Source organism: Triturus cristatus, chromosome 2_2, assembly GCF_964204655.1.
Source record: "Triturus cristatus chromosome 2_2, aTriCri1.1, whole genome shotgun sequence".
Taxonomy (NCBI): domain Eukaryota; kingdom Metazoa; phylum Chordata; class Amphibia; order Caudata; family Salamandridae; genus Triturus; species Triturus cristatus.
In genome coordinates, this window is record NC_140582.1 from 262,530,481 (window position 1) to 262,542,753 (window position 12,273).

Genomic DNA, 12,273 nt, shown 5'->3' on the forward strand with positions numbered 1-12,273 from the left:
GTTAGTTTCCGATTTTGTAACTTTTTCCCGAAATCTTTTGGAAATTTGCCCAGAACAGTTTGACCGCTGTAGTGACCGAGTCCAGTTTGAACTTAATAGGTGCTATTGAGCCCGAGAGCTCCTGAATGGAAGCTATAATGGAGCACAGGGTAGGCTCTGAATCCTGCTGCAACTCTTTCACCTCCCATCCGCTATCGACCTCCGTGACCCCACTGTGGCAGAGGACATTTTCACTGGTACTTGTCCAGAAACCCTCTTTGCATGAACCTCTGGTTGCTACCTCTCACCATGTCTAGAGCTGGCTCCTGTTTTTGCCACCGGTTCATCACGGGACTGGGACGAGACCTCCCATACACCACCTGTAGGCCTCGTCCACAATTCAGGCATCAATGGACACCTCCCAAACTCAGGACAACAGGCAGGCAGGGCTCAAGGGTTCCAAGGAGCAAGGTACTACTTATAGTGGATGTGGAGTCTGTGAGTCTCCCCCACCGACAATAAAAATTGTTGTATATTTTCAATGGGCCACACGACTAGTCAGAAATCACTGGGGCCAATACTGGCCCAACACTGTGGGCGCTCCCATTGCCCCCGATGGGTATCATTAGCTTTAGGAGCCCGAAATGCCACGGCAAACTCCACAGTTCCAGTCCTGAACAAACTGCAGGTGAGGGGGAGGGGAGTGGGCCCAAGGCCCACAGACTATACCAAGCCCCTTCCACCTAGTGGCCCAACCCAAGACCTCTGCATAGTTTTTAGCTTGGGCCCCCCGCAATTACAGTCCCAGAGCCAGCCACACCGTCAGGCCCACCTCACAAGTCGACTCACTCACGTTTCAGGCCATGGTGGAGAAACAAATCTTCCGTATGCTCCCAGTGCGCCCAGCGAGCAGAACGGCCAATCCTGTTCCTTCCAGGGCCTCTCTCCGCTGCCATGACTCAGGTGCGTCTCATCACCCCTCGCTCCACGGTCTGGTCGGACAGGGCTGCGCCACCAGAAACTGGGGGCCCCAAGCATCACAGTGGCAGTCCGATGGCCAGCAGTGGGTGCTCTCCCACAATCGTGCAGGGCTTTTCGGGTCCACAACTTAAGGCGTCTGCCTCCATGCAGGTCGTCACCGGGCCATGGAGTCTCCACCCGCCATCTTCCCAAGATGTACGACGCTGGAGACGTGCCAGCTCTCAAGATGTAGGTACAGCACGCCTCAAACCCCACACCCCCCTCCAGGCTTCTAGGGAGTCACTGGCACACCAGCACCCCAGCTGCTCACAACTCTGGCAGGATGTTGAGCAGATATATGGGGATTACTCCCGTATGGACTCGGAGCGTCTATAGCTCGCTACCATTCTTCGGCGGCTAGCCATGTCCCCCATGTAGTGTCTTTTTGCTAAAGAAGCAGTGTCACTTTATTGAAATGGCAGAATCTTTTCAATGTAGCAAATGTTGAGCTCTGATTGCAGCTGTATAATGAACTTCTTCTAATTAGCCTGGGCCAAGAAGGGGGGTGTAATCACGCTTTTCACTTCCTGCAACCTCAATTCCTGTGAACTGCAAGATGGGATGGGGTCAAATAGTGGTTTACCTTATGGGACCCTAATTTTTAGGCCTCTAGCTGTTGTACTTTCTGTGCATTGCATGGTAGAATGAGATTGAAGGTCTAATGTGATTTGGCCCCTGGGGACAAGGATTTTGTAGCCATCACCTGTGTCACTTCTGGTGCAGGAATTCGGAGGGGGCAGGCTCATGGTGAGGTCACTTCTGGAGTGAGTTTTCAGAGTCAAGGTTCATGGCCAATGTCAGTTATGATTGGGTCTTTCTGCCAGTCCTCTTGGACGAGGTCATTTATGGGGTTATTACTGTCAGAAAGGGTCCACCAGTGAAGTCACTTTCAGGTCAGGGACAATGTGTGACCACTTCCAATTTAGGGTTGCATTGGTGATGGCAATTCTGGGGCTCATGTCAACCTGTCACAATATGCAAATGATACTCATTTTGGGTTTGACACAAGGTAACTCTTTAAACTACTAGTTTGTTTTCTCATGTCACTGGCTGTAAATACCCATGTGAATATGGAATTAAAATACCTTCTGATGGTTCTATGCCATACAAGTATAAGTACCAGGATATTGCATAGGTTTGGTGCAATACTTATTACTGAACATAAGTAAGCAATGAAGAGAGAGAATTTACAGTGCAATTGAAGAAAAGGAAGCAAGGTAGAAAGAAAGAAAAAAAGAACAGAAAATTAGACGGAAAAGAAAATACAATTTTTCGAACTAAGAAATATTTTTCAAATTTTTCAACTATGATAGTGGGTCCTATGCTGTATAATGAAACATTTAGCTGAATTAATTTTGCATATTTCTGAGGGATTCTTCATTACTGGTATTTCTTTCATAAAGGATCATGCATTCGACCCTTTAGACAGTGGATAAAAGCAAGGAAAATGGTGAGAGCATTGGATGTCTTTCATTAGCTTTCCTGCTAGTGTAACAGTAATACTTAATTTTCACATGTCTTTTGTTATGTTGTGGAATCTTCTGTAACAAAGTGGAGTCCACTTTAAAGAAGAAGGTCTTGACATGGTCAGGTCCATAATACTTTTTGTTTCAGAAACATAATTTTTACATGTAAATAGTTTGCATAATATCCCTCATGAAGCACTGATTTTCTGCTGCTCGGCCTTGGCTCAACTGACCTTCTGACTGGCAGAAAGTAAACGTCTGACAATAGAACCTTATATATCCTATACATTCTTACTCACATTTCTCTCCCAACACAAGACCCTCTACTGTCAACTGCCTCTGTTGAATACTTACTGGCAATCCGGAGGGTCCTTGTTATGGGACTCACACTTGCGCATGACTTGCATAAACATCTGCACCACCTACTTAGACATTAGAAATTGCCCATGAAAACAATAACATCAAAATAACACAACAATCAGTGCACAATGATCGGACTATTAGACAAAAAAATCCTCACAGCATCATATGAGAAAGTGCTAACCCCAAAAGCGATGTAAGAATGAGGGTCCAGGTCAGCATCAATATTGCACCACAAGGAATAGATAATTCCTTTCCAAACTTTCAAGAATACTCCAAAGAATTTCAGCAACACAATCCATGCAGTAATTACCACACAGCACATACATAGTCTGACTAAATATTCAGCATAACTATTCGCATGACCTACTAGAATGTAAGTTTGGTTTTACAACTCCAACACTAATCACTACACAGCTATGTATGATGTCAATAATGTATATTATAAGTCGATATGGGTTGGCCTCATTCTCACGTCTTGCTTTTTATTTACCTTTTTTTTAAAAAAAAGTAACCAAGCTTGACGGCTATTTACATATTTAATTGCAATTTTAATATTTTAGATAATTTATATGTATTTTTATGTAATGTTTGTAAATGTGCTTTTATGACTTAATTGCCGAATAAAGCTAATTGAATTGAAATTGAATTGAATAATACTGTGAATTAAAACTAACCTATACAAGTACATGTAATACTTTGATAATCTAAATATCCAACCCAAGAAACACTGGGTGCAACTCAAGCATGCAAAACATTGAGTTTTCCCTGCACACACAAAGCAAAACATTCCATTTACAGTGTACATTCAAGGAATGATATTATTACTCTCACACTACATGTAACATACATTATAAAAACTATATATTGTCACCCAATCTGAGGCATAAACGTCTCCCAGCACATTGTTTGGTGCCTGAAAAATAGAAATGTTTTCACTATTTCAGAAAAGACTTTGAAGTTGCCAAGCCCATAGAAAATGTACTTCTTACTGTATAAGCCTGAGTGTCTGTCTATGATGTCCATGAACCTATCATGATGCCTATAGGCATACACTATGCACTGAAAACCGTACATATTTTATTTTATGTATGAATCCCAAAAATGTAAGGCAGCGGTTCATAACCTTTTGACTTCTGTGGACCCCCAGTGAATCATTATTCGATTCCGGGGACCTCCACTGAGTTATTATTGGAAGCTGGGCACCCCCGTCCAAAGCAATGTCTATGATTTGAACTTTGAAACGATACACAAAAATAGACAATAATTAATTTTCTCCAAAACAAATGCTCAAATATTGAAATGTTTTTTATAATTCACAATCAAATATATATTTTTTATATATTTTCATTTTTTTTCTTTATTTGTATATACATTATTAATTTTAATGTATTGCTTCTAATATTATGCAATTTTTTAACACAGATTTGGACCCCTAAGTAGGGCTCGCAAACCCACAGAGGTCCTCGGATCACACGTTAAGAACTACTGATGTAGGGTATTTGTGAAGCCAAAATGCAGAATACTTCATAGGGTATAAAGAGTTTGGGATGGATTTTTTTTTTTCATACACTGGTAGAGAGAGAAAGGTGTGGTGCGTTATTGGTCATGTTTTATCATTAAGCATTTGAGTAGAAAAAAGATAAGAACAAGACTTTTTCAAATTACATTTTTTTCATTGATTCTATGTTCCTTGATGTACATGAGAGATGATGTACATGAGAAATGGATATTAAAGATGTGTCTTTGTTTTAAAGGCTGTTGTTATGTTTGTTCATCTAGAAGTTGGAGTAGGGGTAGAAAGGTGTTTACAACATGATATAATTGAAAGAAAATCTAAATAAAACCTTTTCAACAAAGTCATACATACTTCTGGCAGCAGCTCTAATTTTAATGAAAGAATGCAGTATAGATCACTGACAAGGAGATGCTTTAAGTAACCAATTGGCTAACATTCTTTTTTTTTATATAGAAGTCAAAGTGTCACACACAATGTCACTAACAGACAATGTTACTCACTAACGTAAAGTGCCCTCTGAAATGAATGTCTTCTTATGATGAAAAATGGCGCTGATGGAGCTCTTCAGAGCACAAGTGTGATGTCATTTTCCCCACATTCTCGGACATGGTTGGGAATAATGTTCTATCATGTGACCATGACTGAATTACTGAAACACTTAGAAAATCGGTCTGAGATTATATATACACACATTGAGTTGAACATTTTTGTTAAAGAATCGCTATATAAATACATTCCTATTTAAATGAGATTTATATATTTGTGTTGAGTAGCAGGTTTCTGATCCATTATCCAAATGTGGTAAAGTCTGGAATCCTGCATTCAGCCTAGCAATGTGCATTAAATGGTTCAGTGAAAGGAGCAGAATGCCAAGGATGATGTTATGTTGTCATAATGCCAAAATCAAATATTAGTCATGCATATTGAACAGCCTTAAAAGATTCAGTCATCCTCGTATCAGAGGCCCTCCATTCCAAAGTGTTTTTGAAATTGCCTTGTTCGATCAGAATGGTGTAATCTATTAAACTAAGATTTGAGTTAAAAATGGTTTTTGGTAGGAGTTAGGCTGTCTATCTCCTCCATGGTGAAATGGTAGTGGTTTGCTGATTTGTCATTGCTTGTTTTAGCTGTTTCACTTGATAGGGCAGTACAATGTATTTTGTTTTCTGAATGAATGAGAAATTCACTAGGGGTGTGTAAAAGTCTGCTTTCGCTTACTTATGGGAAATTTTGGAAGAGTTACACAAAATTATGCATAATTAAGTGAAATGCAAATCTGGCATTTAACGCTATATTTTAGAAAAAATGAGTCCTTTTTGGACAAGAAGATGCATTAAAAAGAGCATAAAGAGCACAAGGACTGCAAATGACTGCCAATCTCTTTCTGGTCAGTCGCATTGTTCCAGTGCTCCGGCGCTATAATTTTACCACAAAAGCAGCATAATTATGTAAATGCAGGCACCATTTCGGAAATTACACATACCAGTCGCAAAGCAAAATTCCTGAAATTAGGTATACTATGTCGGCGTAACTGAAATTTCGCCTGACCCTTCTTTTAAACATTATTAGTATTATGATGTATGGGACCACAATGGATGTTTGTCTTCAAGCATGTTTGGATGATTTAGCTTAATGCCCCATGGAGCAATTCTTGTTGTAAGTAATGGGATTGCAGATAGTTTATTGGTGGCCTGTATGTTGGGTAGATTAGCAAGCTGTTTGTATGCTATCCTAGATGTAAGTGGGACTAGTTCCCCCATTTTTCTGTCTGATGTTTCTGAATATGAATACTCCCAAGATACACAAAAGGAATGTGTGCAGGTCATATTTTACTTAGCGCTGCCTATACTTGTATAGTTTTACCCTGTGGTGGTAGCAGTCGGCTACAGCTAACAGCCCATCCTTGGTCACAGCAAGGCCTGCAGGTCCTTCTAAATCTTGTGTCACCACTTTGGCAGTCAACGATGAGTCAGGGTTGAACATCACCACACAGTTCTGGCCTTCATCTGCCACAAAAAAGTTGTCATTGCGATCTACACAGACTCCAGATGGATTTACAAAGGGAAATTCGTTGTCACCGCTAGGCCCAATTGTTTTCTTCAGGGTGTGCTCACTGTCTATGATCTTAAGGCAGCAGCCCAGCTGCTGTCCAAAGAGCTGCCCTTCTGTAACCAGTAGGTCTTCCTGCTGTGAAAGGAAAGAGAGAGGGTGTTGATTAACGCAGACCAAATATCATTATACAAGTGGTGTGCAAACAGTCGCAACTCGCACAGGGAAGCGGTGGGAGAATGATTCGGGTGGGGGGGCTGGTAGCTGACATAGGGCGGGATAATGAAAAGTAGATAAGTAAAACCACTTACCTTGCACTCGCCGACTCGGTGATGCGGCGAGCGCAAGGTAAGTGGTTTTATTTATTTACTTTTCATTTTCCCTTCGTATGTCGACTTACAACACCCCCCACCCCCGCACCGCCTCACCTCCCACCGTGTTTACCTGTGCGACCTACGACTGTGTGCAACTCTTCTTGTGTTATCCCCTACAGTGTGGGAACAACACATAAGGTTGGCCAATGAGGAGAGGCAGGAGTCCGAACCCTCCTGGCACCTCTGAGGCTTCCCTCCCCAAAAGATGCAGCAGGTAAGTGTTGCGTTTTTATTGATTCTTTGGTGCGTACGTGTATGTACAAATGTATGTCTATTTGTCATTGAGTTATGAATGGACGTGTGTGTGCGCGTGTCTGCATGTGAATGCATGGGTGTAAGTGCGTGTGTGTTTGCGCTCCACCGTCTCCTCTAAGCTATACTTACCTGCCGCCACTGGCAGGCATTAGAAAGCATGCTAATGCAAAAAGTGTTCACTATGCTCAATATTTGCTTACAATTGCTCGCCCTCTGCACACAGTTTGAGGTGTAGACTTCTGAAAAATATTTTAAGAGATAAATAATGTATTTAAAAAATAAAGGATGGATTAATGTATCCTTGGTCTTAACAATATTACCCGAGCATTCAAGCTTTCATACATAGGGCCTCGTTACAGAATATTTACAGTATGTGGCTTCCACGAGCCAGTCATTCCCAGCCAGTTAGAGATTACATACAAAAACCTTCTTCGCCTTAAAAGGCAGAGTAAAGGGGCAAGCCATTATACCATTCAGTCACTGTTTATTTCGGATGATAATATAAAAACATTTTGGAACAATGATAAAAAAAGTTTACAAATATTTTTTTTAAAGTTAGACATTTGTAAAGTAGGGACAAAAAGGAGTACATGTACTTTTTATCTTGTTAGGTTGAATGTTGCACATGAAATGGTTTGGACTGATATATTTTCATAATGCAAGGAATCCAATAATTTGGCTTGCAATGCAAGAGGTAACTGCTCCTTTATTACTATAATTAAAGTAACAGTTCCTGTAGGTGTACAGGATAAAAATTGTCCTCAGAGTGATGAATGAATGAATAAACTCACAGAGGGCCTGATTTAGAGTTCTGAGGGTGGGTTGCTCCTCACAAACATGACAGATATCCTGTCCGCTGTACTGTATCCGATGGCACTTTTAATAAGGTGGCCGGGATATCCGTCACATGTGTGATGTAGTAACCCGTCCACCGAACTTTAAATCAGACCCATTGTTCTTATAGACACACAGCACCAAATATGAAGCATCGACCTACTTGTAAACCCAGTTCAATTGGTACTGTTGTTTTCTTTGATAAATGTTATCAACAAGTTGTGACTGTCTCAATGGATAGAGGTGTACTCATCTAGATGAAGGCGGTAGCAATGTGTTTGGTTTTGCCTTATCGGGATAAAGTTTAGCCCTTGACGCAAGTGGGCTTGGATCATAGTAGAAGGCAATCCATGTTCTATTTAAACATACCACAGCATGTAATCTGTTTCAAATGCAAAACAGAAAATGTACTGTTAACGTCTCTCAGCTTTATGTTTAGATCATCTGCCTAATCACGTTTACGTAAATCACTTAGTAGCTCCACTTCTGAACTGAACTGCTGAGGATTGCAGTGGGTTAGATAACATAAAGTACATGGCACAGTAGGCCACTCAAGAAGTTAAAATTCCATTACCATGGTGCACTCAGGGAAAGACAGTTACTGCCATCTAACATTCTCTTGTGGACTCATATATAGTTATTACATAAGTGGGGGTATTGCTAAATATGCTTGTAAATGGTGTGGCCCCTCTGTATGACAGAACCCATGAAGGAACAAAGATCATGGCCGCCAGTCCTCCATGCGATGTTGAGAGGGCTCTCCACTTGAGTGAAAGTGGGACAACCAGCCAGTCTGGAGAGGCCGAGTAAGGCTCATGGCCGGACTCCTCATTCCCAATAACAGACATGGCCAATCTGCACATGTTGAGGAAGAGGTATATCCAGGATCCCTTTGCTCAGTAACACATGTGTGTGGACTGCCACCCAAGTGATCACCTTTTCCAAGTCACACTCAAGCCTGTGCACCCAGCCCATACCCCATTAGCTTTTAACATGATGGTGGAGACACCATATACATTTTGTGGTAGATGTGGCCCTATTCTTCTATCAAACTGCCAGGGAGCTGCCTACTAGCCCATGGCTCCTTCCCTGGAAATGCGCCACAGCCATTGTAGCTGTGGATAAGAGGTGAGCTTGAGAACAGCAGACAACACTGCTAAAGAAGTGTAGGTTCCCTCAAAGAGTACTAAGAATAGAAATCCGAAAGGCTCAACAAGGACACACACACACATACACCACCAAGTTGTCCAAGTCTATGGACCCAGATACTGGAACGAATTCTCTTTGCACATCAAACCTGCTCCTTTGGTAATGCAATTTAGAAATGGTCTCTCGCCCACACATCTCCACAATCTTCCTACCATCCTAGATTGTATTCCTTCCCTCCCTGCATCACTCTATTCTAATGCTGTGTTTCCTTTATTTGTGTACATGTAATGTCCTGAGTTTGTACTATAAACATATTTACATATCTCTCTATCTTGGCTACTGATAATGTTGCTATGCACTGCACTCTACTGCCCTCTGAGGCTAGGTTTGAGCTATATAACTCGCCCATGTAATAAATGAAATAAAGGGTTGGGACACCATTACCTGACTACTAACAGGAGCACTAATAAGACACAGTAGAGTATCGATATATAGCAGAGCAGGGTACACATTTGGAGTTAATAATTATTCTTTGACTTCTATTTGCCATATTGAATGTCGGGTAAGTACTGTACCTTGTTGGCTGCAATGTGCTCAGGCCTGTGCAGCTTGTCTATAACATTCATCTTCAGGATGGCATTCATTCTCCAGTCCACATCAAGTATATGGATTTTACCGCCGTCGGTCCAGTCAATTACAGCAACATTACTGGATTTCATTACTGCAATCCCATAAGAGTGCTTCCAATCTGCTTTTGGGGACTTCAGTAAGTGAATCATCAGCCCATCACTGGAAAATACTTTTATACCTTTGGAGCCATCAGTCACAAGTATCAGGCCGTCTTGTGTGCACGCCACATCCCCAAAGTCTTTCGCTGATTCACTGCAGTAGGAAAAGCCCTGCTTGTAGCGTCCATCTGGTGAGAAGATCTGAATCTGCTGATTCCCACTGTCCTTCACAGCCAGGTCTCCATCAGGAGTTGTGGTCACGCTGGATGGCCAAATGACCTTGCTGGGCTCTGAGTCAGATCCTCCGAGTTCAGTGACCATACTGTTATAATATATTCTTTGGACTCCAGACAGTTTCCATCTTTTATCAAACTCATGCATGGCTTTCTACAGGGATTAGAATAATAAATAAAAAAGTTATCACCTAGCCACATGTCCAAGCAAAATAGGTGTGGTTAAATGGGATTTCGAAGATGTTACAATTTCACCATTTGATTGTAGTACTGAGTATCGACAATAGGAATATCGTGACACAAGATTATTGTGAACAAAATATGGAAGACCAAAATATTGAAAGGATATAGAGGATGCATAGATTTACTATTCCTAACTCCACATCTCCTTACCTTAAAGATATACATATATATTGGCAATGAACATATATGTGAAGTTAGGTATACGAAATCTGCACTCACCTTTCAGTATTTCAGTTTCAAAATGTTGCCCTCAATATTTCCATATGACAGTATTCTGTCTTCGATAGTCACACCTTACATTTCGATTTCTTTATTTGTTGATAGCCATTCCAGAAGATGTAGTGTATGTCATGTAGTGGTGGTACTTAAGAACATTAACCATGCAATGGTGCATACATTTAATACACTGAGGCATTATCATGAGTACTGAAAACGAATGGCCTCCTTGGTGAAGGGAGGTAATGGTGCATCTGCCAAAAACCGTCTGACCTCCCTTCGGTACTCTGACCTCATTTAGAAGTTCAGGGAACTCCCTGATTCTGCTGAGCTTGTGTGCTGCAATTTATTATGGGGGCAGATGAAATAAATATAATACACTGGGAAGGAGGTCTATTTTGATGATGTAAATATGGACCCTGAACTATTATCTGTGTGATCTGATATAGTTGCCAGGATATCACAGGAGTGGCCAGTGTTAGTAGCTGCTACCATTGCTTACCCTTTGACCTATTAACCTGGCCAGACTAAGCTTTGTATCAAAATGTATGCCTTTTTACAGTGAATGTTTACAAGAGAAAATGGGTTTATTTCTTAAATAAAAAACATGCATTGCATGGATGCTGCAGTACATAGCACATATTAAATATATAGGACCCTTCTGAGCTTGTCATTATAATTTGGGTTCCGGAATAGCGTGCTACCCACCAAAAAACGCTTCAACACCTCATTGGGGTAGCAAGCGCTAAATAAATACAAACCCTTCCCTCTTCTATTCCTCCACTATCCTTCTCAATTCACATACCAGACTAACATATCCACCGTTTCAATTAATTTCATATTTCACTATACTAATTCACCACTAATCCTTTCCGGGGTAGCGTGCTACTCGTCGAAAAAGTGCTTTGACGCGTCGTCAGGGGAAGTAAGCGCTATATAAAAGCAATTACAATACAATACATAGTTACATTTAAACAGACTACATACTTTTGTGTCAGTTTTAAACAAAAATAAGCACTATTACTGACAGAATTAACCAATGACTCATCATTGATCAGGGCTAGAATGTGTATTACTATATATATTATGTCTTGCTTTACTCTAAGCTCTCAGCAAGCGACATCCTAACCTTAATAAGTCTTACATATTGTGTCTTCATATTTGCAAGAGAGTGAAGGAGCTGGGTGTAGTGTGTCTTTCTGGCAGTATTAAGCAGATGTGATAGTTTACAGAGCACAGCACCTATACATTTAAACAGATAGCATGGCATGTTTGAGTACATATAATTGGTACACCACAGGCGATTCGTGAAGAGTAAATAGTGTACATTGACATTACGATGTTTACAGTAATATGTGACCATGTAACAATACATCTCTAACCTGAAAAGTGTTAATTGTGTTGTAAGGGAGATCAATATCCTATATTATAACAACTAGGAAGTAACAGTGTGCAATCAATGCTATAGTATAATGGATTCCTCCTAAAGAACAGTAGCTCAAATTTAGACTTGAATCAATGGGTAGTGTCCTCTCGTTGAGTCTGGATCCCTGCTTCCTATGTTTACCAATGTATCATACTGCTTGAGGAGATTTGGTGTCAACTTTTTAGCTAATTTGTAGAAGAAAAGTATCCTATTCCGTTACTGCAGCTGTTCTCTGCTCAACCTTTGTTGTCCGATCGGGGGATATACACTTGATTTCCTCCATTCTGGAAAGTTCCCTCCTCCATTGTAGTGCTTCTAGCACACACTTGGATTTCATCCATAGCTACATGGGTTGCTAGGTTGTACAAAGTCTTAAGGGTTGCTTCTTGAGGGTTGCTGTTCAGGTGGTGACAGCTTTGTGA

The 12,273-nt window shown here is 41.0% G+C and overlaps 1 protein-coding gene across 1 annotated transcript in view; it reads right to left on the reverse strand.

Annotated features, from left to right (window-relative positions):
- Positions 1 to 4,391: 4,391 nt before the first annotated feature.
- LOC146862122 (E3 ubiquitin-protein ligase TRIM32-like) overlaps positions 4,392 to 12,273 on the reverse strand; it is a 46,548-nt gene continuing 38,666 nt past the window's right edge. Inside the window, exons 2-3 of the mRNA XM_085641313.1 lie at positions 9,581 to 10,120; positions 4,392 to 6,531 (exon numbers count right to left, since the gene is read on the reverse strand). Of these exons, the coding sequence (XP_085497439.1) occupies positions 6,178 to 6,531; positions 9,581 to 10,114 (888 nt within the window). The 5' untranslated portion in view covers positions 10,115 to 10,120 and the 3' untranslated portion in view covers positions 4,392 to 6,177. The remainder of the gene's footprint in view (positions 6,532 to 9,580; positions 10,121 to 12,273) is intronic.